Source organism: Phacochoerus africanus, chromosome 14 (genome assembly GCF_016906955.1).
Source record: "Phacochoerus africanus isolate WHEZ1 chromosome 14, ROS_Pafr_v1, whole genome shotgun sequence".
Classification (NCBI taxonomy): domain Eukaryota; kingdom Metazoa; phylum Chordata; class Mammalia; order Artiodactyla; family Suidae; genus Phacochoerus; species Phacochoerus africanus.
The window spans coordinates 3,799,614-3,826,613 of record NC_062557.1 but is presented as its reverse complement, the minus strand read 5'-3'; the positions used below and the strand labels follow the sequence as shown (position 1 = coordinate 3,826,613).

Here is a 27,000-nt window from a genome sequence, read left to right as displayed (position 1 = left end):
CCCTAAAAAGACAGAAAAAAGATACGCCAGAATAATTTTCAGTGTATGTTTGCAACTTGTAAATTTGGTGATAAGAGACTCATGTAACAAAATGTCCTTTAGGTTGTTGCCTATAATGCCCGAAGTAAAAGAGCTACTTCTTAAACCTGGGCTTTAAGCTATTCCTTTAAACTCTACTGTGTTGCAGAACTGTGACTTGAAGAATCTGTACTAGAACGGGCTTTGGGTTTCAGGTGGGCAGGGGTCAGGAGGGAGAAAATTGTAGCTCTCAAGAGCCCAACAGACCTGATTCAATTTAATATTGTCTCTTCTTTACTCTCTACTAAAAGCCACCCGAAAGATGACCTCGAAATTCTTTGGAACTTGACCTTACCTTTTCGCCTTCTCTCTGTGTGAGACGCTTCTTGTTTTCTCTCTCCCCGGGGCCTTCAGTTCCGTCAGGCTGGGGAGAAATGCCTGCTGTTCCTTCGAAGGCGGAGAGCTCCTGGGGAGCCACATCCCCGCCTCCCGCCCTGGTGGACAACGGCACGGCCGCCTGGGGCAAGCCGCCCAGCAGCGGCAGCGGGTGGGGAGACCAGCCCCCCGAGCCCACGGTGACCTTCGCAAGAGCCGGCGCCCCCACCGCCGCCCCAGCCCTGTGCAAACCAGGTGAGCCCAGCATCGAGCCCGCCCTGGGAGGGGCTTTAGAGGTGGGCCCAAGGGGTCTAGTTAGAGGCATCCTTTTCATGGCGTTTTAAGAATTAGTGTTTTAGGGCACTGTCCTCATTTTATTTACATTTTCTGTTTTGCTTTTGTTTCATGTTTTGTTTTGGTTTTGGTTTTATGACCCCACCAGCGGCATGTGGAAGTTCCCAGGCCAGGGGTTTATTTACTTCTTAAGACTGACATTAAACCAAGGAAATATTTGCCATGTCTGATACATGAATATAAAGGTGCTTTTAACAGAGGTCTCTGTTCTCCAGTTCCTGTCATGGCTCAGCAGAAACGAGTCTGACTGGTATCCAGGAGGACGCAGGTCCAATCCCTGGCCTCGCTCAGTGGGGTGAGGATCCGGCACCGGCACCGCTGCGAGCTGTGGTGTAGGTGGCAGATACAGCTTGGATCTGGTGGTGGCTGGGGCTGTGGCCATGGCCAGCGGCTACAACGCCGATTCCACCTCTAGCCTGGGAACGTCCATATGCTGCTGGTGCGACCCTAAAAAGACAAACGTTTAAAAAATTTAAAAAAATTAAAAAAAGAATTCTGTGTCCTCTTTAAAAAAAAAAAAAGGGCAAGGATGAGAACAGTAAGGCACATCTGACCAATGCTGTTTGCAGCATCTCCATCCTGCCACTGAACCGTTTGCACGCACGGCGGTACTGAGCAAGGAGTCTGCCACTTTTCTTTTTTGAGACTAGGTTTTGAAACATACATTATTTCACAGCAGTCAGACACTCTCCCACTCTCCTTGCTTTCGCCTTGTAAATAAAAACCCCTTGGGATACCCCAGAGTCATGCTTTCTCCCTTTTTTTTCCTTCATTTTTTTCCAAAGAAAAGCAGGGGAATTCCCTGGTGGCCTAAGGACTTAGCACTGTCACTGCTGTGGCAGGGGTTCCATCCCTGGCCGTAGGTGCAGCCAAAAAAAAAAAAAAAAGATGGAAGAAATATGATCGGGCTGCCTCCGTTGTCTGAAAGTATAAGTAGACGTATAAAATGCACATTCTTATAAACGTCCCCATCGCGTTTGCCAAGCAGAATTCGATATGCGTGGCTGTTTTACAATATGACTCTTAGGACATTGTATGCAACTTATAGTAGAACATAGGTTGCTGATTTAAGTCCGATATGAAAAGTAATTGCTCGTTGGCCTTCCCTGGTGGCCTGCGTGTGATGTTGTCACCGCTGTGGTTCTGTTTTAGTCCCTGGCCCCGGAATGTCCCCATGCGTGGCCAACGGAAATTAATCGTGCACGTCGCTGCAGAAGCTTTTTTGTTGTTTGTTTGTTCGTTTGTTTGGGGCATCGTTAAATGTCTCAGATCTTGAAATGCAACTTTATTGGTTTAGTATTTCGTGACTTTGTTAACACTGGATCCTGTATGCTCTGTATGCCAACCATTCTGCTGAATTATTTATTCCATTCGTTTTACTTCTTCTTGCAAATCCAGAGTACAGGGAATCTCCTGGTTATTTGGATGCAGGTGCCAGGGCTGTATATTTGTTTTTATAATTTGTCCTTGGAGGCCCAGTTAGATGCCTGTCCAGCTTGTCACCCTCATACCTTCAGTCGTCTTGCAGATTCAGCTAACTGTCCTGTCACCTGATCTTTGGCCTTCTTCACATTCCCCAGGAGGGGAAATTTGGGGGTAACTTTTACACCAAAAATTACTTTGTATCTTAAGAAAGGAGAAAAAATAATATCCTGAAATTGAAACTCGGGGTTCACCTGTAGCTCCGTCTGCCTGGGGCCTCAGCTGCGTCCACCCTGCTGTTCTGGGAGCTTCTTCTTCCAGCTTCTCAAACACAGACTGACAGGGCCAGGCGACTGATGGGCCAAGTTTCTCTTGATCCCCAGGCCACCTTTGTGTGGTCTCCTTGGGGAGCATTGGTCCACGTCACACATCACACGACACAGAGGACGGTGACCCTTTTCAGGGCTCTGCATTCCACCGGCGCTTTCATATCCTGCAGAGATTGCCGCCTTCTGTAGCCCCCAGGCTTTGTTGTTAGAACGCCCACGCTTCCAGATGACCTGCAGTTGGTTACAGGAGGTGGGCACAGCACAGACCACAAGGAGGTGGAGTCCAAAGAAGAAAGCCCGTGCGGGCACACGGCTGTGCTACCCTTCCAGTAGGAGAAGGAGTTCTCAGATCTTAGGGAAGCAGAGTAGACAAAGGGAGGTTACCGTGCACCCCTTTGGCCTGCCTCTCCCCCGGGACGTTCTAGGGCAGCGCCGTCTGCTCCAGGAACGTGGCCTTGATGCGTGCTTGTCCCCTCTTTCCAGCTTCAAAATCTATGCAAGAAGGCTGGGGCAGCGGCGGGGACGACGCGAACCTCGGGGCCAGCCAGTGGGAAGACGAGGACGGGGGCGTGTGGAACAACGCCGCTTCCCAGGAAAGCGCCTCCTCCTGCAGTTCCTGGGGGAACGCCCCCAAGAAAGGACTCCAGAAGGTGTGTGCCCCGCTACAGAAAGGAGAGGCCGAAGCGCAGCGGGGCCTAAAGGCATCCTGCGGCAAGGCGGTGTCTCCCGTTAGCAGAGAGAGAGGTCTGAGGTTCTCCGAGTGCTCCGAGCACCCCGGGGAGGTCCCGGGGCCCCCAGGGACTCCCTCCCAAGCGTAGAGGGGGGTTTCCAGAAGCTCCATGACTTTGCTTTCACGACAAAGCAGAGGCAGAGACAAACACGGGATTTGAGCAGCTTCTGTGAAGCCAGGCAGCAAGGTGATGTCTGGTCAGCTGCAGCAATGCCACTCATCTCACTAAAAGTTTTTAGTTTAGAAAATATAATTATTTGCCATTAAAAAATATTCTGGGGAGTTCCCGTCGTGGCGCAGTGGTTAACGAATCCGACTAGGAACCATGAGGTTGCGGGTTCGGTCCCTGCCCTTGCTCAGTGGGTTAAGGATCCGGCATTGCCGTGAGCTGTGGTGTAAGTTGCAGATGCGGCTCGGATCCTGCGTTGCTGTGGCTCTGGCGTAGGCTGGTGGCTACGGCTCCGATTTGACCCCTAGCCTGGGAACCTCCATATGCCGCGGGAGCAGCCCAAGAAATAGCAAAAAAAAAAGACAAAAAAAATATATATATCTTCTGTTGGGAGTTCCTGCTGTGGCACAGTACGTTAAGAACCTGACAACGACGACGACGGCAGCTCAGGTTGAGGCAGAGATGCAGGCGTGGTTCCTGGCCCGGTGCAGCGGGTTAAAGGATCTAGCGTTGCCTCAGCTGCAGTTTGGATTCGGTCCCTGGCTAGGGAACTTCCCTATGCCATGGGTGCAGACCCAAAAAAAAAGTAGATGACTAGACTATCCTGTTCAGTGCAGCGCCCCCCACCCCCGCTTTAGGGAGGCAGGGAAAGAGGAGAGAACAGGGAGCACGCGAGGCCCGCACCCGCCCTGGGGTGGCCTCTGCAGGGTTGACACGTCTCTGGAAGGACGAATGAGGGGAGAAAGCAGGCGGGCCTGGGGCGGGAGGAAGATGCTCCCTGTGTCCCTTTTTTCTACTTCAGAATCACCTGAGTGGATTATCTGTATAAAAAAAAAAGTCCTTTGAAAACCACCCAGTCAGCAGTGAGCAGAACCCGGAAACTCAAACCAGGGCTCTCTGCTCGTGAGGAGCAGAAGTGGTTGCAGACATCAAGTCAGCTCTTGTTTACAGTCAGGCTGGCGAGTAATGCACTTGATGATGGGACCAGAAATGCCGCATTGCTAAATTAAAACGTTGTACACTCTTGGCACAGCCAGCTCCGGCTGCATAGTCATGAGCACGATCCCCCCAGATAAGCTGCTCCCCTGAGGAAGGCGAGCCCGTTAGCTTGGTCGCCCGCACGCGCCCCTCAGTGGCTGCAGCAGGGCTCGCTTTGAGAGGCCTCACCCGCTCCTCGCCCGGGCAGAGCTGCTGCCCCTCCATCCCGCCCCCCTCTCCCTGTTGTTGCTCAACTCCTTCCTTCCTTCCTTCACCCTCTCCCTCACCGCCTTTACAGCCGCACCCTCAGCACACGGAAATGCCCAGGCTAGGGGTCCAATCGGAGCTGCAGTTGCCAGCCACAGCCACAGCAACGCGGGATCCGAGCCGTGTCTGCGACCTACACTACAGCTCACGGCAACGTCGGGTCCTTAACCCACTGAACGAGGCCAGGAATCAAACCCACAACCTCACCGATCCCAGTCTGGTTCCTTTCCGCTGCGCTGCAATGGGAACTCCTCCCCACTCTTTTTTTATCCAGCCTACGGGCCATGAATAGTTAACAAAATTTACAGGATTTTTTTATTCCTTTTATCTTGTTGTCTTTTCATTTTGCTGGAGTGAACACTCTGTATTTTGTCATCTTTTAGTATACAGTTTATAAAAGGGCAAGAGCCACTCAATTTTTTAGCAAAACTTCCCATAATATCATAGGGCTGTGTTCAGAGGCGCACTTGCCATGATCATTTGAGAGTGGAAGCAGTACCTGTTTGTGATAAACTAACAGTTTCCCTCTCTGGAGAAAAGAAATCATCTTGCTTTTGTAAGTCCATAAACTGCACACATACGCCAACCGTGAAAGCACCCCAAAGCATTGCACAGCGTGGGCCCACACTGCAGTCAGGGAGACACGGAGTCCAGCGTTGCTCAGGACGAGCCGAGGCAGGTGCCGGGACTGGTGCATTGGCGGGACCTTGAGGCCTCGCCCATTCCTGGAAGCAGTGCGTTCCAACGTGCCTCATGGGCTTCTCCCCCCCCTCTGTTCTAGGGCCTGAAACCATCTGGCAAGCAGGACGAGGCTTGGATCTTGACCCGGCTGATCAAACAACTCACAGACATGGGCTTCCCGGTGACTGGCGTCTTATTTTACTGCCCCCACCATGTGTCCTGCCCTGCATGGCCTTGCTGTGTCCTGCCCGCCTTTGTCAGGGGTAACGGAAGGAAGGCTTTTGAGGGATGCGTTGGTTGGCACAGCCTAACTCTGAAATTCCCTTTCACATGGGCGCTCCTGCAGAGAGCACGTCATTTCCGTCACGAGAGGCGGAGGAACCTTTTCCCAGGAAAAACAATGATGTGTGGCTCTTAATGTTCAGTCTTATATTTTAATTGATAATTAAGAGGGAGCTTTCCTTCGTTTATGCAGTAGATTGACAAAGAGCACACGAGGGAACTTGGCATAAAGTGCTAACGCTTCGTGTCCAGAGAAGGGATCCTCGCCAACCCTGTTTGGTTCCTGGGTTTCAGATCATGTGTGGGGCGAGCTGGAAATCCTAGGCTTATTCCTCCGCAGACGCACTGCAGTCTCAAGTGCCAAAGGCCGAAGGGCAGGAGTTCCGGTCACGAGGGGCACCCCCATGCCGGCCGTGTATTCCCGTCAGATGTCTTCTTTCCACAGCTTTATTCAAATGAGTGCTTATCTTTTTTTTTTTTTCTTTCATATTCTGCTAACCTTTACTTTTTTCATTGAGGTATAGTTGACTTACAGGGTTGTGTTAATTTTGTGGTTTAGCAAAGTGACTCAGTTATACATAGAGAGACATTATTTTTTATATCCTTTTCCATTGTAGTTTAGCACAGCAGGTTCAACATAGTTCCCTGTGCTGCACATAGGAGCTCGTTGTTTATCCGTCCTGTGTGTAACCGTTTGCATCTGCTGACCCCAGACACCCCACCCATTCCCTCCCCCATCTCCCTCCCCCTTGGCAGCCACAGGTCTGCTCCTTATGTCTGTGAGTCTGTCTCTCTGTTTCATAAAGTTCGTTTGTGTCATATTTTAGATTCCACATATAAGTGATAACATATACTGGTCTTTCTCTTTATGACCTAACTTCACTTAGTATGAGAATCTCTAGTTGTATCCATCCAAATGGCACTCGTTCATTCTTTTTTATGGCTGAGTAGTATTCCAGTGTGTGTGTGTGTATCACATCCTCTTGCTCCATTCATCCGGGTTCATGGACATTTAGGTTGTTTTCGTGTCTTGGCTGTTGTGAACACTGCTGCCGTGAACAGAGCGGGGTGTGTGTATCTTTTCTGGTCATAGCTTTGTCTGGGTGTATGCCCAGGAGTAGGATTGCCCATGTGGTAATTCTCTTTTTAGTTTTTTGAGGAACCTCCATACTGTTTTATTAATATCTGTACCAACTTACGTTCCCATCAACAGTGTGGGAAGGTTCCAACTGAGGATTTATCTTTTGATTGCTGTGGGTGTCCCTAAAGAATGAGCCTAGAGTGGCTCTGGACGGAGGAGGGAACCACATATTCATGTCGGGGGCAGGCCTCCAACCCTGGGCCGGGCACTGGGCCTGGGGCCCAGCCTCTCCCCGTGTGAGGTGCTGGGCCCAGACTGGCCCAGCAGCACTGGGACAGTGTGCCCTGTGTGGTTCTGTTCTCCCACCAAGACTAGTCTGGTTCGATCAGAGGTAAGGACCAAAATGAAACTCCTGGTTTTGTGTTGTATTGTTTTTACCTTTTTTGGTGACAAGTAGTTGACAGCAAAGCCTACTCTGGACTCTTACTCTGGCTCCCCGCAGCCGCCCTGGTAGCAGTTCCGCCTGTGGCTCAGGGTCACACAGAATTAGTTACAGGACTCTGCTGGCACTGGACATTTGGAGGGGGTTTCTTTTGTTTTGTCTTTACATTTAAAGTGTTAAATACAAATCCTTCCCCTAAAAATCAATTCAGTACTTTTTCTAAATAAAAAGTATTTTTTATTTAGAAGACATTTCTCTATAACCTCAACAAGGAAGAAAAGTATTTCTAGTTTCAGAACCTAACAATATTAGATTAACATGCATCACCTCCCTGACAGAGATACAACGCTTCACAAGCTTCTCCTCCTGTGAACGCGTAACCCTCATGAAATTCTCTTCCTCCACAGAGAGAGCCGGCTGAAGAGGCCTTGAAGAGTAATAATATGAATCTTGACCAGGCCATGAGTAAGTACGATGAGACACAAAAAATACACTGCCTTTTTTAGGAGTTCCCGTCGTGGCTCAGTGGTTAATGAACCCGACTAGTATCCATGAGGATGCGGCCACAGACTCCAAGGCCCACCCGGAGCCAAACTGAGTGAGGCCTCACTCAGTGGGTTAAGGATCCGGCGTTGCCGTGAGCTGTGGTGTAGGTCGCAGATGTGGCTCGGATCCTGCGTTGCTGTGGCTGTGGGGTAGGTCGGCAGCTGCAGCTCTGATTCGACCTCTAGTCTGGGAACTTCCAAATGCTGCAGGTGTGGCCCTAAAAAAGCAAAAAATAAATTAAAATAAACATAGTTACATTGAATGTTTACATGTAAAATACAGCTGATTCTCTTCACTCATGGTACTTATGTCCTGTCCCTGCAAACACTGGCCCTTGCCCTTTGGGGACGCCCAGGGTTAGGGTCTCCGAGCCTCTGGCCGCAGCATTTTTTTCAACTAGTCTGTTCGTAGCCTTGTCTAATGCGTGATTCTGTTTAACGAAGCCTTACTTAGCATCTGTCTCTCACAAAGTCGTCTGCTGACTCTCTTTACGGTAAAGCGTTAGCCGGGCAGGTGAACCCCCTCCCGACCCGAGGGTCCAGGTCACGGGACCCGAGGTGTCTTTGGCTTCTCGACTCACACCGGGGCCGTCAGCCGTGCTCTTGTTACGTGAGTCAAAACCTCCTGGATCCGCGAAGGGGCCGCTGCCCGCCTTCTCTGGAGCTCCCACTCCCACTGGAGACGGCACTCCGGCCCCTCCCTCGAGGGCGACTTTCCCGTCCCTTCTCCCGGCCGGTCCATGTCGCCGGTCATCAGGGTTGAACTCACGGCCGCCTGGGCACCGCTGCTCCGGCTCCGTTTTTTTTGTCCGTCGGGCTCCACGCAGGCCTTCTTGAGCTCGGGACACTAGCAGCACGTGGGCTTGGGGACCATGGGGTCCACAGAAGTCACCAGCAAAGAGCCTGGCCCTAAAGAGACCATAGACGGACACTCGCTGTGTGACAGCCTGAGCTGGGAGTGTGTGTGTCAGGGGTACAAGCATATTTTAGCGAGAAGTGAATTCATGAATTCGTGGGCTCAGAATTCACAAATAACGAGCATCAGCTTTATATCCATGTGCAGGAGCCAAACACGCCGTGTGAGCTGCCAGGACTGAGGGGGTCGCGTGAGCCCAAGGGAACCCCGCCTCGTGAGCCTGAGGCGGGACAGAGTTCGGGGCGCCAAGCAGACACCCGTCTCTGAATCGCAGGGGCACAGGGACCAACTCTCCGCCTTGCATTGCATTGTCCCCCCAACATCTGGACAGGGTCTTGCAGCCAGGAGGGCCCTCTTAGGAAGCAGGGGCGACAAGGCAGCGGCGGCAGGCGGGTGGGGGTAGGGGGATGAAGGGCCGAGCCCCCGGGGCAGAGGCAGAGAGGTGGCCGGTGTAGCAGGCAAGGAGCCAGCAAGGGACAGGGAGCAGGGCCCCAGGCCACAGACTCCAAGGCCCAGCTGGAGCCAAACTGATCGAGGCCCCTGTTTTCTGAGGGGTGAGGGTCTCCACTCCTTCCTTGAGTGTCGGCTGGCACCTGTCTGGGCTCAGAGCTTGAGGCTGCCCCCCCCTGCTTCTGTCTGCTGTGCCCCAGGCGCTCTGCTGGAAAAGAAGGTGGACGTGGACAAGCGTGGACTGGGAGTGACCGACTACAACGCGATGGTCCCCAAGCCCCTTGGCTGCCGCCCGCCAATCTCCAAAGAGTCTTCCGTGGACCGCCCCACCTTCCTTGACAAGGTACGAGTTGAAGCGGTTTTTTGGGTGGTTTTTTTTTTCTTTCTTTCTTTTTTTTTTTTTTTTTTTTGCTTTTTAGGGCCACACCCGCGGCATATGGAGGTTCCCAGGCTAGGGGTCTAACCGGAGCTACAGCTGCCGGCCTGCGCCACAACCACAGCCATGCAGGATGCTGCATCTGAGCCGAATGTGCGGCCTACACTACACCCAGACAACGCCAGATCCTTAACCCCCTGGGCGAGGCCGGGAGTCGGACCCACAGCCTCATGCTTCCTAGTCGGATTCGTGTCCGCTGCGCCACAACGGGAACTCCACTGGTTTGTTTTGGACTAGAGGAATTTTTCATTTCCACCGTGTCGGGTTAAAAAATTGTCAGAGTCTAGTATTTAAGTGACCTTTACCCAGTTTTTCATATATCTGAATGCTTAACTCAAAAGAGGTAGATTATATTTCATATGATGTGACTAGGAATAAAAATACTGAAGCTGAAAACGGATTTTCGTGTTAGTGGGTGAACTTGGCTGCCTCAGTCTGTCCAATAGACCAGCCTCACCAGACGTGGGATCTTCTTTCCCACGTACCGTCCTTCTGATTGGAAACGATGTGTTATATATGTTGACTCTCAGGAAAGGGCCTGGAAGTGGCTGGGTGTGGGCGCGCGTGTCCTGGGGGCCTCGCTTGGACTGGCCGCCATGCGAGAGGACACACAGGCGTCCCTGGGAAGATCCCCTGGCAGTGTAACTAGTCGCTCCTCTCCGTCTTGTCACGTTTGGTGTGACTTCGGGGGGGCGGGGGGGAGCAGCGTCCCATGCAACTCGGAATGTTCTACCTTGGAAAAAAATGGAAGCCTGGAAGGACAAGTTTAAAGCAAACAAACAGGCAAAAAACAGGCTCACACGGGAGACGAGCGCTCCCCTGTGTCCTCAGGTGAGCAGTGTCCTCTGCCAGCGCGCCACACTCTAGAGCGCTGTCACCGGAAGCCCCCACCCTGCCCGCCACCTCTGTGCCCAGGGAAGTCGGCCTTTCAGACAACGGCGAATCCCGTGTGGATTCTACATATTCGAAGATAGTATTCGTTGGTTATCTGAAATTCCAGCCTAACTCAGTATTTTTACTTGCTGAGTGTGGGACCCTGACTTACTTCCTTGGCTTTAAAATGTGAAATAATACCACAGGCTTGTTGTGAAGTTAAATGAGATAAATTTGCAAAGGACTTACTTAGCACCTCGTATAATATAAAAAATCAGCTTTTGGCTCTTTTGAAACTTAGCTTATTAGCAGGTGAAACCACATGAAATCGCTGTTTGTGGTGATTCAGAAGCAATCCAGTGTCCTCAGCCTTCACCCTAACGGGCGGCCTTGCTAACAGCTTCTCAGAAGGAACCTGTTTGTTTGCAAATGGTTGTGGAGGTTTTCCAAGGAAGACTTTTGCAGTGTTTGTCTGTCTCCCCTGCGGGTGTGAGACTGTTGTGTGTGTGGAGGGGAAGTGTCCCACTGAAGAGGCCCCTGAACCTGGTTGCTCGTTTTCTTGGCCCCTCTTCCTCTCGCCCATGTTCTCCATTCCCTCGTCCACACACGTGCGATCTTTTAATTCCGTGTTCACCCGCATCCCTTGGTGTCTCCCGGGGGCTCTGGTGCTGTGTGTGCGGACGGGCACCGCACACGGCTCATGCTTTCTTTCCCCGATCAGGACGGCGGCCTCGTGGAAGAGCCCACGACTTCACCATTTTTGCCTTCACCAAGCCTGAAGCTCCCCCTTTCCAACAGTGCACTCCCCAGTCAGGCCCTGGGCGGGATGGCCTCAGGGCTGGGCATGCAAAACTTGAATTCTTCTAGACAGGTAAGGCTGTCGCTGGGAGCCGGGCACGCTTTCACTCGCCTTCGAAAAAGTGTGTTTGAGACAGAAACGTTCTTATTTGTAGTGAATGCCTACATTTGAAAATCTAATTGAATATGTAGAGGCAGCTGAGATACTGTAAGGATTTCCTCCCAAGGGGTCTCCTGGTGTCCGGAATCGAACCCGGTTCCTGAAATGTAACCGTGGTCTAGGAAATGCTTCAGAATTAAACTCATTTTTCCATGTACCTGAAATGTATTGGCGTTGGCACCCAATGCTGACTTCCTGAGCTTAAATGACACGTGTACCAGGAGTTCCTTCGTGGCTCAGCAGCTTAAGGACCCGACTAGGACCTATGAGGACGCAGGTTTGATCCCTGGCCTTGCTCCGTGGGTTAAGGATCTGGCATTGCTATGGCTGTGGTCTAGGCCGGCAGCAATAGCTCCGATTTGACCCCTAGCCTGGGAACCTCCATATGCCGGGGGTGCGGCCCTAAAAGCCAACAAAATTACAAAAAAAAAAACAAAAAGCGAGAGAGACAGGAGTTGCAGCATGGCCTTCAGCTGCCAGGACCCCTCACAGGCCCGGGTGGTCCTTTCTCCTGGCAGCCGAAACCTCAAATGCACCCATCTGCAAGGATACCCCACCCTCTCGCCTGCCCCCAGAAACAGGTGACGTCTTCCACGTGCTCAGTGGGGCCTCTTCCTGCCTTTGACCCTGTTGGGAAAGGTGAAGTCACTGTCACACGTCACCGAGGGGGGCACCCGGGGACTTGGACTGACTGGTGCCTCGTGGCGTGCCCCCCACCCCACCCCGCTTGACAGGAAAGCAAACAGTGGACTTCCCGTCCCCGGGACGGCCTCTGGCTGGCTCTCCCCGGCTCTGAGACATCCCTTGACAGCGGTGCTGTGGGACTGGGGGCGGCTGGCCGCTGTCTGCATGACCCTCACGGGCACAGTGCTGACCTGGCGGCGGCCGGTCGGTGTCCTGCCGCCAGGGCCCGGGGGTGAGCCCGCGGCAGGTTGGCTGCCCGCGCCCGTCTGGCCGCTCGGGCAGCCAAGTGGGAGGACTGACAGCCTCGCCACACTCGCCCCTCGCAACCGTTCCCTCCTCTCCGCCTGGCGACCCCCTACCCCCGCACTCGGCCCTCTGAGTCGTCGCACACGGTGCCCAGGCGGCCCTCGTGTCGCTGTCGCGTGTGGCTGTGACCAGCCGGTTCTGCGCCGTCTGCATCCAGTCGACAGCGCCCGGCTGCAGTCTCTCAGCCGCCGGTCACATCCCTGGCAGCGCACGTGCGCCACCCCTGCTCCTGCGGCGACGTTGTAACGAGCCCCCGTCCCCACAGACCCCGAGTGGCAATCTGGGCATGTTTGGCAGCAGCGGAGCCGCACAAGCCAGGACCACGCAGCAGCCGCCACCGCCGCCCGCGCAGCCCCTGAGCTCCTCCCAGCCCAGTCTCCGCGCTCAAGTGCCTCAGTTTCTATCCCCTCAGGTCAGACCCGCGTCGGTCCCGAGCCAGAGCGCGTCCCCGCATGTCACCCTGTCGCTCCGAACCCCCTGCCCCTCGGCCCGGGCCTGCCACCGGCCGCCACGAAGCCGTGATGCGACTTCTGTCCTCGTGGTGAGCGAACTGTGCAGAGACCCCACTGGACGGACCTAGGCTGGCGGAGAGGAAGTGCTGGGGGCGTGAAGGGAACCGTCAGGCGCAGGGAAGGCCGGAGCAGCGCTTTAGGGAGACACGAAATGTGTCGGTGCATCTGTGTTGCAGGCTTGTAGTCAAGCGCATTCTTTCGGAGCAGGTCATTTTTCCCACCGAGACGCTTTAAAAGAAAAGGTCAAATCGACTTAAAAGGATATTGTTGTTTTGTATAGTTCTCTCTGAAGCATGATAGCAGCTTTTTTCGAGTTGATATTGTTTATTTTAGAACATTCCACAACTTTAGACCTTGGACTGAGTATTTTAATTACCATGTTACAGTCCTTACCCTCCTAAGAATATTCAATAATAGGAGTTCCCGTCGTGGCTCATCTGTAATGAACCCAACTGGTATCCGTGAGGGTGTGGGCTTGATCCCTGGCCTCTCCCGGTGGGTTGAGGATCCAGCGTTGCCTTGAGATGTGGTGTAGGTCCCATATGCGGCTGTGGCTATGGTGTAGGCCGGCAGCTGCAGCTCCAATTCGACGCGTAGCCTGCGAACTTCCATATGCCGCAGGTACAGCTCTAAAAAGACAAAATATATGTATATATATACATATTCGATAATAGATTCAGGAGTTCCCTGGTGTCTCAGTCAGTTAAGGATCCAGCATTGTTACTATACTGGCTCGGGTTCAAGCCCCGGCCTGGGGACTTCTGCTTGCCACAGGCGCAGCTGAAACATAAAAAATGAGAACAACAGATTAAAACGGGGACGTGCCCTTGCAGGTAAACACGGTGAGAAACGTACCGAACACCCAGTGGCAGACATTGAACTGGCCGGTGCCAGGCCCCTGACTATTGAGAGCAGTGGGTTCCAGTTGAGCAGGGAGGCAGGCTGACAGCCACAGTCAGGGCTGGCGGGTCTCGCGAGTGCACGTGCCACACGGGAGGCTGGGTCGTCGTGCCACCCCCCCACAGCAGTGCTGGTCCCACGAGCAGGGGAGACCACCTCCTGAGCATGAACTCAGAAGGGCCTCTGCCCACCCAGGGACAAGGCCCTCCGCCAGGTGCCCCCAGTGCCGTCTGAGCTCCTGTGGGGACTCTTTCCAGGTGGCTGCCTCCTCCCAGGAGGCTCCAGCTCCCTCCTGGAACCCACGCCTTCCCTGCCTCCAGTCCTTAAGTGATGCTTGCTTGTCTTCACTTTGACAGAATGTGACATGAGGAACCAGCAGGAGTTACGCAGAGCCTTAGAAGTTAGTGCATAACTGGAGTTCCCGTCGTGGCCCAGTGGTTAACGAATCCGACTAGGAACCATGAGGTTGCGGGTTCGATCCCTGGCCTCACTCAGTGGGTTAAGGATCCTGGCGTTGCTGTGAGCTGTGGCGTAGGTCGCAGACGCGGCTCGGATCCCGCGTTGTTGTAGCTCTGGTGTAGGCCGGTGGCTACAGCTCCGATTCAACCCCTAGCCTGGGAACCTCCGTGTGCCGCGGGAGCGGCTCAAGAAATGGCAAAAAGACAAAAAACAAAAAAAAGAAGTTAATGCATAATGAAAACCTTCGGAGGAAGAAATCCCGTTCTTTCCTCTGCCTTCCCCCCTCCCTCCCGCCTCCTCCCTGTCTTCCTTCCACGTTCTCCGCAGTATCAACTAGTAGTGCTAAAATTTCTATAGATTTTTAACGGCTTTTCAGAATCATTCGTGAGACAAATATCGTTGTCATTTAATCAGTTTTGAATCTCAAAAAACTTCGCAGACAGTGTCTTAACAGAGAGTTCACGTCTCATGGTGCGTTTTTTGTCAACAGGTTCAAGCACAGCTTTTGCAGTTTGCAGCAAAAAACATTGGTCTCAACCCTGCACTATTAACCTCGCCAATTAATCCTCAGCATATGACGATGTTGAACCAGCTCTATCAGCTGCAGCTGGTGAGTGCAGAGACCTGCTCGGGGCCTGGGACAGCGCAGGAGCGTCCCTAGGCCTTCCCGGGCTGTGCCCGCCGACTGCCGGAGCAGTTGCTGTGCAGGTCAGGGATCTGGAGGCGTCCGCGCGGTTTGTGAACCGTTAGCAGGATGAGGCAGTTCTTCACCCCAGGGTGTTCCCACTAAGCTTCACGAATGCTCTGGGGCCTCTGCCATCGCAGTCTCCCAGACCTGACCGCGAGGCCACTCTCTTAGCTCTCGGCCAGCTTTTCTCATCTGACCCCCAGGACCGGCCCAGCCACTTCTTGACGGTGCTCCAAGTTCTTACACAGACCCCACGCTAGAGGCAGAGGACAGTATTGCTGCATTGCAGGCAGTAGGTGCCTTAGAGCCGAGGGCCTCGTCCTCCCAGCATCCCTCCTGACACAGGCTGGTGCAGCCTACTAATTCTCGAACGTTTTATACCGGGACGTACGTTGAACGTTTAAATGGCAGCGTCAGGTTGCTCTTAGCAGGAAGCGCCGTGGCCTCATATCCCAGGTGCCTCCTGGGTTTCCATTCACTCAAGGACCCCAGTGTGTTGTTTCTTTCTTTAGTATGTTTTCCCCTGCTTTGTCCAGAAGTCTCATCTGACAGCTTCATCTCCTAGAAAATGACCAGGAGCCACGAAGGAGGAAAAGAAAAGCCTCCGATAGACAAAACCATGACGTCAGGCTTTCCTTTCGGCAGAGCCCTGGGCCCTCAGTCCTGACCCGTTCGTTAGACACACGTCTGGCCAGCCTGCGTGTCTGGTTTCCAGGGAGTGTCCAGGGGACAAGCCACTCTGTGCGGTGAGGCGCCCAGAGCTCTGGGAGTGGCTGGACTTCATTCAGAAAAGGGAGCCGGACGAGCTTGACAGCACACATGGTGTGTGTGTGGCCCAGGGAGGTGGGGCAAACACGTGAACACGTGGCCCTACTGCGGTGCTGCCACCAGCCAGGAAGGGACCACTCGCTGCCCTTGGGCCCGATGGGCCGAGACAGCAGACAGCGTGTTCCTGAGAAGAAGCCTTCCTCAGAGGAAGAGAGCTTTCCGCTCCTTGGCAACTCTGAAGGCACAGCTGGATTCAGACACGAGAGGGGCTCGTGACCGTGCTGGAATCCTTTATAAATTCCACGTAATTGTTATTGACCACGTAGTGCCAAAGATACCCGGAAAAGTTGGGTTACATTTAAGGTATTCTGTTTTTAAAACAGTATACCATTTTAACATTTTTCCAGGAAATTGGTAAGGTGACGGTTCAGTGCATCCTGAGGTTGAGTTTGAGAGCCAGTAAGGATTCCCTTACATGAATTACTGTATTCCTCTTGAATTCTTAAGTTAACGAGCCATTGCTAGTAGTGTAAGCTCTACTTCTGTTTGGGTTCTATTTTAATAAATTCTCTTGCCCAAAACGTCCCCAAAATTCCCTGTCATAAGAAAAAAATGTATGGTATTGCAGCCAGCTTTTGAAAGAAATGACCTGTCCTTCTGCTGCACCAGTGTGGGAAGAGTCTGGCGGTCATTCCAGCGGCCTTGCGGACAGGGTCTGTGGGGCAGAAGTGCCTGGATTTCAGGCGTGTGTGGACGGAGACGTGGCTTCTGGGACTCACAAGCCCTTTACTACGTGTTATTCTGTGACCTTCTGGGGCTTCTGGCCCCTGCTGTCCTGCCGCGTCTTCTGAGCCACTCTGGAAGCTTGTATCTTTATTATTATAGGAAAATAATTTTTATCTTCCTCATTTATTTTTGTGTCTAGTTTGTATGAATGGAGCAGAAGAATTGTGATCTCTTCATTAACTGAAAATATTTACTGACAAACCCCATGACCAGGCACTAAACAGGGGCACTGACTGAGTTATTTGTAATGTCGTCCGTGCACTAGAAAGGTTTTGAGAAGACATTTGTCTTTTGAAAATGCTACATGCCTCACAACACGCTTACCCCCAGTGTGGTTAGGGGCCCGAGAATCCTGGCCGTTTTTTTTTTTTTTTTAAACGTACAGAAGTCGAACCATCCATTGGTGGCGTTCCTGCCATGCACTGAGTGTTCCCTTTCTGCCCACAGGCATACCAACGTTTACAGATCCAGCAGCAGATGTTACAGGCCCAGCGAAACGTTTCCGGACCCATGAGACAACAGGAGCAGCAAGTAGGCGCCCTGGGCTGGCTGAGCCGGGTCCCCCGCCATCTCCATGCCCCCCTGACCTACAGATGCCCGTTGATGAGCTGCCATCTGCCTTGGTTTCTCCCCTGCTCAGCCTCCCCCTTGAAGAGCCTTGGGGCCGCCCGGGTTTGGGAGGAGGTGGGCCCAGAGCGGTGGTGGCTCCGCAGGCAGACCGGGTGCCCCTCCCGACCTGCGGACGGCGCGTCTCGCCCACAGGTTGCGCGCACAATCACTAACCTGCAGCAGCAGATCCAGCAGCACCAGCGCCAGCTGGCCCAGGCCCTGCTCGTGAAGCCGCCGCCGCCGCCCCCGCCACACCTGTCCCTGCACCCCTCTGCAGGCAAATCGGCCCTGGACAGCTTCCCCCCCCACGCCCAGGCCCCCGGCCTCCCCGACCTGCAGACCAAAGAGCAGCAGTCTTCACCCAACACCTTTGCTCCCTACCCGCTCGGTGAGTCCGGGGTCTGTGCCGGTCACGTGCGCCCGCGGGGCCAGCAGAGCAGAATGGACGTGCGTTCCAGACAAAGCCAGAGCTGCCCGGCTGCCCTCTGCAGAGCAGGAGTTCCACTGCGCCCTGCATGCTCTCAGGCTCCAGCCTTTCCCAGTAGAGGTCAGGGGGTGAGAGGCCAGGGTGACCGCTTCTCCACTGCTGCATCCGTGCCTCCTGCGTCCCTGGTTCCCTCCAGCCTGAACCGCAGGGACCAGCACAGGTGTGCAGGCTTTCATCACCCCGGCGCTTCTTGACAAGCAGTGGTCGTCCATAGTCGTCCATAGCACGGGGCACAATTTGTGTAGCCAACCGCATCCGCACACACACTGACCCCAGCCACCAGGGCCCCCACCCAGCACTTAAACCCGCAGGTCAGTGGAAGACATGGTGCCGCGCTTGAGGTCATTCAGGCCAGGAGGGACACGGGTTGTGAAACTGAAGACGCTCAGAAGGGCAGAGTCGGGAGCCCGGCTGACCCCTGAACCACGCGGGCTTGGAACTGTGGGGTGCACTCATTCCTGGAGTCTTTTCCACAAGTGCGTGCCAGGGTCAGCGCCATCCATGCCATGCCGGGTTGAATCCACAGACAGAGACGGCCAGCGATAGGACCAGGCCCAGGCTTCTGACGGCGCGGAGGGTTGGCGCCCCCGACCCCGCGTTGTTGGAGGGTCAGCCCAGAGCAGGTGCGAGCACTGCCGGCTCGTCAGCTTGGCTGCGTCTGCAGCTACAGGGCAGCAGGGATTAGGAGCCTGAGAGACGCATGCCCACAGGGGCAAAGGCCAGCTGAGTGACGGTGAGTTTCGGCTGACAGTGTCCCCGTTCTGTCACCTGCCGCCGTCTGGGAGAAGAGAGGTCCGTGACTGACGGGCGCTGGTGGGGACTCTGCTGTGCCCTCCCGCTGTCCTGCCCACTGCCACCTCTGGTTAAGAAGCAAGCTGGCCCCGTGGTTGACCCGCTTCCCAGCCCCCACGACTGGCTCCCACCTGCCCACACCGCCTGCTGGCTGCTCTTTGCACCCATCTCCCCGACTGCAAAGTGGGGGTGCTCCCCTCACGGGGTTCGTTCAAAGATGACGGGAACGCGTGTGCAGGGCACTTTGTAGAACGCTGACTACTTAGGCAAAAACTTCTGTTTTAGAAACAAATACAGCTCCGTCTGTTGTGCCAAAATGCTGAGGGCCAGCTTCCTAGTTGTCCTCTGCCCACTTACCTGTGTTTCAAAGATAAAATATATTCATCTTTATCCTGAAAGATTTTTTTTCTCAGTACAAATGAAAGACAGGGAGTTCCCTTCGTGGCTCAGTGGAAACAAACCCAACTAGTATCCATGAGGATGCAGGTTTGATCCCTGGCCTCACTCAGTGGGTTAAGGATCTGACGTTGCTGTGAGCTGTAGTGTAGGTCACAGACGAGGCTCAGATCTGGTGTTGCTGTGTCGGCCGGCAGCTGTAGCTCTGATTCAACCCCTAGCCTGGGAAACTCCATGTGCCATGGATGCAGCCCTAAAAAGACTAAAAACTTAAAAAATAAAAGAAGGTTAGTCTGTAAAACCACCTGCCTGCTTGGTTCCCAGCACTTTTGCTGAGCCCCTTCCTCCCCGCACGGCCTCTCCTCCCAGTCTCTTGTCCATGAGGGACGACCAGGCCTGCGTATAAAAAGGCAAAGCGCCGCCCAGTGGGGAGAGAGGGAGCCTTGCCCAGAAGGAAGGGCCGCCCTGGGCCCTCGGTGTCCCAGGGCCAGGCTGCGGAGGAGGAGGAGGAGGGACCTCAGAGAAAGGACACGGGGCCAAGGCCCAGCTCCGGGAGGTGGGGTGCTCTGAGGGCTGGACTGGAGCCCAGCCTCACCGTCCCCTCGCCTGGCTACAGCTGTACGAGGGAAATGAAGGCAGCCCTGCAGCGGTGGGTGTCCTTAAGTTTTGGGGGGCGGGGGCGGTTATCACCAACGTTTAAGAATTGAGAATTTTCGGAGTTCCCGTCGTGGTGCAGTGGTTAACGAATCCGACTAGGAACCATGAGGTTGCGGGTTCAGTCCCTGCCCTTGCTCAGTGGGTTAACGATCCGGCGTTGCCGTGAGCTGTGGTGTAGGTTGCAGACGCGGCTCGGATCCCGCGTTGCTGTGGCTCTGGCGTAGGCCGGTGGCTACAGCTGCAATTGGACCCCTAGCCTGGAAATCTCTATGCCGCGGGAGCGGCCCAAGAAATAGCAAAAAGACCAAAAAAAAAAAAAAAGAATTGAGAATTTTCTAAAAAAAGTGGTTTCTGGCTTCTCTTGAAAGCAGCTGCACTGGGCCTGGATTCTATTCACTGCTCGCACTGGTGGCACCTGCTTATTGAGACAGGGCGGGTGCCGTCCCCACCAGGCCCATGTCACCTTCATTTGTGTTGCCTCTTCGGCCCGTGTGGGCATTTGAGTTTGAAGCCCCTTGTTCCTCCTTGAAAGTTCAGACATGCTCCCTCCTTGCTTCTGTGCCAGGATGTGGTGTGGGCACTGCAGGTTAGAAACAGCCTGGAAGCACCCGGTCGCACCTCCGCTGGTCTTACTCTCCGGCCAAGCAGCCGGCCAGCTCCCAGGGGGCGTCCATCGGGGGGCTCCTCCTCCAGCCCTCTGACCACCTCCCTGCCCCCCCCCCACTGACCCGGCACAGGGGCTATGCTTTCGTGTGCCAGGTGTGTGCCTGCTTTTAGCTGTAAGAAACAAACCCAGGATCGGCTCACGTTCCAGCACCCACACCTTGAAATCGGCTAGTGGGTCCTTTAAGGGAGTGTGATGGTTTATTCATGACAGACTGTCGTCAAGTGCCTTCCCGAAAGTGGAACCGCATGCTCCCCACCAGTTTATCCTGGCAGGGGCCTGAGGATGTGGTTCACATTTCTGCCGGACTTGCTTTGATCTGGAGAGTTTCCTAAGATGTCCTCAGATCAGAAAAGAATTTCCTAACTGTTTGGACTGGTTCGGATCGTCTCTGGGCTCTGACTGAAGCCTCAGGCCCGCGTTTGGCACCAGCACGAGTGAAGTGAAGAGAATCATTGGTCTTAACCTAATCCAGGAGTTTTGTTGCCATCCTCACCCTAACTTAGGAAGAATATTCCTAGAAATATATGTTACTCAAAAGACAAAAGGGGGTGGTTTTTGTTTTTGTTTTTGTTTTTGTTTTTTGCCCACCAGTTAGAGTTCAACGTTAGAGTTAAAATACTTGGCCGTGAATTAAGATTTACATTGATTCTCCAGGAGATCTTTGGAAAGTAACCAATTAGAGGAAGAGCAGACAAACCCTAACGGTGTTTTTATTTGTAGCTGGACTGAATCCAAACCTGAATGTCAACAGCATGGACATGACTGGTGGTTTGTCCGTGAAGGACCCGTCTCAGTCCCAGTCCCGCCTCCCTCAGTGGACACACCCCAGCCCGATGGACAGCTTACCCGGTGCTGCTTCTCCGCTCGACCAGAACCCCAGCAAGCATGGTACGTCCCAGCCTTGGCGCCCGGCGTCTGGACGCCGCTCTTCTACCCACAGATCCCCCACTGTTACTCTTACCGCGTTTCTTGTCTAAGAAGTCGGTGCTGAAAGCTGAGTGAAACGTTTCCAAGAGGGAGTTGCTGCTGTAGTGCAGCAGGTTAAGGAGCCGGTGTTGACTCTGGGGCGGCTCAGGTCGTTGCTGGGGCGCAAGTTCCATCCTCATTCCAGGAACTTCCACGTACCATGGGCGCAGCCAGAAAAAAAAAAAAATCCAGGAGACTAAAGCAAGCAGAACAAGCACGTAGATACGGAAACCAGAGTGGCGGCTACCAGAGGGCAAGGGCGGGTGGAGAGCGAAACGGGAAAGGGGTCGACTCTGTGGGGACAGAGGGGCACTTGGGTTTTGGTGGCGAGCACGCTGTGGTGGAAGCAGGCGTCAGAACACGGCGCCGACCTTTGAAACTTACATAGTGTTATAAACCGGCGTTTCCTCAACAAGTTAGACATTCCCATGGGCTCCGTTCTGTTAGCGAGTCTGTGAGATCCCAGCTGGTCAGTGATCAAACACCTGCAAACCCCACCTCTCACACCTTCGCTGCAAACCAAGAAGTAATTGAAAATGCCCCAGAGCAGCAAAGAGCTCAGGTCACGGCCACACACTTTTAGTTGTAGCTTCAACAAAAACGTGTCCACTAAAAGTAATTTTTTCAATAAAATGATAAAACACAAGAAAAATCTAATGCTTAGAAAAGAGAAGCAGCAAAAATGCTAATAACCATAGGAGGTGATCTCAGGCATTAAATTTCACTCTCAATTTCCTGGTCGCATAAACAGCAAAGGAGACTTAACAGGGTATCTACTTCTCTCTTGAGATAAAGCACCCCAAAGAGAAAAAGCAAATTCTTCCTAATGGCGATTCTGCAAGAAAGCCGTCCTGTGCTGTCTGGGCACTTCCTTGGCAGGAGGACGCTCAGGCGCCCGGGCAGGTGGGGCTGGCCGTCCGCGTCCACACATCAGTCTGTCCTTCCACAGTGCCGGTAGCAGACGGGCGGGGGGTGGGGGTGGACAGCAGCTGACCACAGCGACTCCCACGTTGTCCCCAGAGAGCTTCGGGGACAAGCTGACACGGTTCTTAAAGAGTTTGTCTTCCAAGGGCCAAGTTTGGGCTGGCTGACGCAGGCACTTCCTCCCGGAGCACGCTGGCCCGGTGAGCCTGACCGCGGCCTCACTGGCTCTGCCTCCTGCCGTCCCCCAGGTGCTATCCCTGGAGGCCTGAGCCTTGGGCCTCCAGCTAAGTCCTCCATCGATGACTCCTACGGCCGGTACGATCTGATGCAGAACAGCGAGTCGCCAGCCAGCCCTCCCGTAGCTGTTCCCCACAGCTGGTCGCGTGCCAAATCCGACAGCGAGAAAATCTCAAACGGCTCCAGCATCAACTGGCCCCCAGGTAAGTGCACGCCACACTTGTGGGCTGCGGCTGGTCAGCTCATGCTCCAGGCCCAAGGACAGGGATCAGACCCAGGAGAACCGGGATCCGGGTCAGAGGCCTGGAAGCGTTCAGCCCATAGCTTTGGGTTCTCAGATACGCTGTGGGTGTGGTTGGCATCACAGGCTTTTCTGGAGCCGGCAGTTCAGGGGAAGGAGACGGGCGGAGGGCGCCGGGTTCTGTCTGGCCAGAGTGTGTCGGGGTGTCATCCTCCCATCTGGACACTCAGTGTCTCGTGTGGTGGCTCGAATGCCTGGTTTCTTCCAAAGGATCGATGACTGACTAGGGAAAGTCTACAGCGCGTCTTTCAACTTCATTAGCAGATTGTACACGTTTCCGTAAATTACTGTGCGGCACTGTGAAGGTGCTCGCGTACTCCTGGTTTGGTTTTGATTGGTTTGGAATTTTCCAGAATTTCACCCTGGAGTTCCATGGAAAGGACTTCAGAACATAGATCCCGAGAATGACCCTGACGTCACTCCTGGAAGTGTCCCCACCGGGCCGACCATCAACACCACCATACAGGACGTCAACCGCTACCTCCTCAAGAGCGGAGGTGAGGGGCGGCGGGGACCTGCTCCCGCCGCCTGAGGCAGCCCGAGGAGACGTCGGGTCCTGCTCGCGGGGGCGTGGCCATCGCTTTGGGCTCCGTGTTTGGGCTGGACGTAGGGACGTCGTCGTCTGCTGTGAGATAACGGTGGTGACTGTCGCGCTTTTCAGTAGGCTCCCCTTGGACTCCCCGTGGCTGGAAGCGCATGCGCCCTTGGCTCATCCGTGCGGTCTAGTTTCCCCTCCACAGAGAGGTGAAAAGACCGAAATCCTTTCCCAGGGCTCTGTCCCTGGCACAAACCGCCGATGCCAAAACTTGGCACGCCTTCCCTGCTCAGGCCTCAGGACGCAGCGGGAGGAAGCCCCCAGCTGAGCTGCGAGGTCCCGAAGCAGAGCTTTCAAATGCAGGATTGAGAAGGGCAGCGACATGCCAGCCCTTAAGGCCTGCGCATGGGGACAGCCTGAAAGTGCCGCTGCCGACAAAGGTTTACTCTCAGCATCTGATAAGGGGGCAGAAGGGCCAGCTCACCACAGACACTGGGCGCCAGTAAGGAGGATGGCTCCCAGAACATTCATGGAGGGTTCCTGCTTACACACGGCATTCCTTGCCGATGGGTCTTTCAGGGGACGTGACAGGACTAGGGTGCGGGTCGAAGGGTGGCGGAGACCAGACCACCCTTCCCAGCTGGGCCCATGCTCGTGTTGTGACGCAACTGTGGCTCCGAGCAGGGGTGTTCCAGGCCCCCCACAGGGACTGATGAGGGGGGCGGGGGAGGCACAGGCCAGAAGGGAGACTGGGCCCTCTCCCTCAGCACCCACATGTGGCCGCGGGATCCCGGGCGCAGAGCCTGAGTCGGGGTATCTGGGGCTGCTGAGAAGTGGGGGTGAGGGGGCACCGAGAGCCCTCGGCATAGAGCAGAGCTTCCCAACCTGTGACCTGACCTGGCAGGGAGCTCTGAGGGCAGAGCTGAGCAGAGGAGGCAACGCAGAGAGCAGCCAAGCCTCGGGGGCAGGGGCGGGGGTGGGGGCGAGGCCACATCAGGACCTCAGCTCTCAGCTCGAGGACAGGGAGAGCAGCCTCTGACCCCAGGGGTTGGACTTGGCCCCTGGACCCGAGTCTGGGCGGCTCCTCCTCCGCCTGTAACCAGGCCTGGCCCTGGAAAGCCCTGGCTCCCCACCTCCTGGCTTGTTATCTGAGAGAAAGGAGCAGAACTGGGGGATCTTTGTAGAGGAAAGCACCACGGCCACAGAGCGGGAGGAAAACTGGGAGGCCAGACCGTGCCGTCTGCGCCTCTCCCAGGCCAACGTACCACCCACCCAACACACACAGCTTCTACACAGCCCCGGAGACTGGCCTCATTCAAGACCCAGCGCAAAAGGCCGTGGAGTTTTGAGTGACCAGCTTGATCTAAAGTACAGAGAAATGGAGTCCCTGTTGTGCCTCAGCGGGTTAAGAACCCGAGTATCCATGAGGATGCAGGTTCGATCCCCAGCCTAGCTCAGTGGGTTAAGGATCAGGCGTTGCCCTGAGCTGTGGTGTAGGTCACAGAGGCAGCTCAGATCTGGCGTTGCTGTGGCTGTGGGGTAGGTTGGCAGCTGCAACTTGGGTTCGACCCCTAGCCTGGGAACCTCCATGTGCCGCGGGTGCGGCCCTAAAAAAAAAAAAACAAAGAAAGAAAATGTGTCCCAGAGGGACAGGAGCAAGAACTAGCTCCTAACCTCTGGGTGTCTGGCTTATCTTACAGATTTTCATAACGGAACTTTCTGTCTTCTTTTATTGAATATACTAGGCATTGCTTTTATTTTTACTTTTTGTTAATTTATTGGTGTTAAGTTGGTATTAGAAATTTACATTAGCCCAGTATTTGCTTGGGTGGTGTTTATAGTTTTAATCTTTCAAGGTGAATGTTGGCCAGACAATGAAGTGCAGGCACGCCTTCCCCCAACATACTGATACTAAAAAGGAAATTAATCATAATTTTATGTGACAGATTTCAGTGTAAAACTAAAAGGTCAAAACTGGAACACTTAGGAGTTCCCATCGTGGCTCTGTGGTTAACGAACCCAACTAGGAACAATGAGGTTGCAGGTTCGATCCCCAGCCTCCTTCAGTGGGTTAAGGATCCAGCGTTGCTGTGAGCTGTGGTGTAGGTGGCAGATGCAGCTTGGATCCCGTGTTGTTGTGGCTCTGGCATAGGCTGGCAGCTACAGCTCCAATTTGACCCTTAGCCTGGGAACCTCCATATGCTGCAGGTGCAGCCCTAGAAAAGGCAAAAAGACAAAAAAAAAAAAGTAAATAACTAGAACACTTAGAAATCTAAGTACCCTACTGTCAATTATAAAAGAAATACCACATAAGGCTAGATAGTCTGTAATCTTGGGATCTTAGCTTGATGGTATTTTGTTGGTAAATGAAAGCAGAAGGTTTAGGAACTAAGCTTACACCCCTAGCCTGGGAACCTCCATATGCCACAGGTACGGCCCTAAAAAGACAAAAAGACCAAAAGAAAAAAGAAAACCCCGAAGACTTGCAGATTACAAAGAAATTTTAATGTTTGTCAGCTCTGGTGCCATATTCTAAGACGGGCAGCTGTAAACAGCTGTGCAGGTTGTAGACTGCACAGGTCTGGGAGGTGCCGCACCCACCTGGTGGTCCCTGTGAAGGATAACCCGGAGGCTGTTCTGTGCGCCGCCCCAGGTGGGGCCCAGCATCAGGGGCCCACGTCTTTTGGGATCCTGTTCATGACAGTAAACAGGGACAGCCAGGCTGTTCTGTGTCCCTGTCCCCACCCCGGGCAGCTTCCACACTGGCTGATGAACTTCCCAACTCCGGAGCATGCCGCCCCATCCTGCTTGAACCCACCCCAACAGCACTGCTTCATCCTCCTTCCTCCGGGAGCGGTGCCCGGGAACCAGCACCAGCAGGGGTGCTCAGGGGAGCGCGCCCCTCAGCCCCTCCCTGGGCCAGAGGAACAGGGCTCTGCGAGTAGGGAGCTGCACTTCCCGGGTCACGGGAGCTCCTGGTAACACAGTCACTTAGTGGGAGTTTAGTCCTGTATTCCAAAGAGAGGTACGAATGGGGGTGATGGGGTCCTTGAGACCTTTTGGGACAGGAAAAGTGCTGGTCTTTTTGTGGCAAAATCCGTAACAAAAAGCTTGGAGTTTTGTTTGTCGATTTTGTGGGTGCCATTGGAGGTGTGAAGAGTTGGAGACTGGCCCCTACCCTCGTGTTTTGTCTTACCCGGAAGGGGACATCCACGTGCTCAGGGCTCCTGGAAACATCCTCCTGCTTCCTGGCCTCTGCCGGCCGGCGGCTTGCTGTATCCGCCTCTGTCCTCTCCGCCGCCACGGCAGCCACACGGCGCCTCATTTCCTGCCGTTGCCGCAAACGGCAGCCTAGGAGGAGCTCGGCTGCGGCTGTTGGAAGTCGAGGCCCAGGCGGCGTGGCTCCCCCCGCAGCCCGCTCACCTTTCTTAGTGCCGCGTTTGGTCCTGCAGGGTCCCCCCCACCACCTCAGACCGCCACGCCGCCTTCCCTGAGTGCCCGGCCGCTGGGTGCCTCCGGCTACAGTCGCTCCCTCAGCAGCATTGCGCCCGCGCCTGGTCTCACAGGTACGCACCCGGCCTCCCCACTCACCCACCGTAGTCTTTTCTTTCTCTCCCGGAACAGAACTGACGGCTGGCTCTGCCTGGCGGTCTCCCCCGCTCCTCCCTGAGCTGGGAGGCCGTGGCGCGATGGAGAGCAGGCCTGAGCTTTGCTGAGCCGCTGTGGGGCCTTGGGGACCGAGGCTTCCCGGACCTGCCCTGTCCCCTCCCCCGCCCCCCAGGACTGTCACCAAGATCCCAGGCTCATGTCAGCTTCCCAGGACATGACTGGCCACTGCCTAAACCTCTGCTGTCCTCTCTCCGCACCCCCGCTCCCCGCCCCCAACTGTGAGCCCAGGGCCGCACAGGGCGCGCAGAGGCCAAGGCAGCACCTGTCACTTGCGTTGTTCATCAGGACAAGGGGTCCCAGCAGCCCCGAGCTCAACTGCAAGCACCCAAAATGTGCCCGCTTCCATCACCC

General features: G+C 54.5%; 1 protein-coding gene across 7 annotated transcripts in view; it reads left to right on the top strand.

The window, feature by feature from the left end:
- Positions 1-27,000, top strand: part of TNRC6C (trinucleotide repeat containing adaptor 6C) — a 90,847-nt gene that overhangs the window by 56,265 nt on the left and 7,582 nt on the right. The window contains exons 5-18 of one of the 7 annotated variants that reach the window (XM_047758566.1): positions 433-648; positions 2,982-3,148; positions 5,424-5,504; positions 7,536-7,593; positions 9,240-9,382; positions 11,070-11,219; positions 12,562-12,708; positions 14,658-14,777; positions 16,857-16,940; positions 17,172-17,406; positions 20,738-20,905; positions 22,156-22,347; positions 22,799-22,942; positions 26,433-26,546. In XM_047758566.1, coding sequence (XP_047614522.1) covers positions 433-648; positions 2,982-3,148; positions 5,424-5,504; positions 7,536-7,593; positions 9,240-9,382; positions 11,070-11,219; positions 12,562-12,708; positions 14,658-14,777; positions 16,857-16,940; positions 17,172-17,406; positions 20,738-20,905; positions 22,156-22,347; positions 22,799-22,942; positions 26,433-26,546 — 2,019 coding nt within the window. The remainder of the gene's footprint in view (positions 1-432; positions 649-2,981; positions 3,149-5,423; positions 5,505-7,535; positions 7,594-9,239; positions 9,383-11,069; positions 11,220-12,561; positions 12,709-14,657; positions 14,778-16,856; positions 16,941-17,171; positions 17,407-20,737; positions 20,906-22,155; positions 22,348-22,798; positions 22,943-26,432; positions 26,547-27,000) is intronic. The other 6 variants (XM_047758570.1, XM_047758569.1, XM_047758568.1 and 3 more) reach the window with 6 other exon arrangements.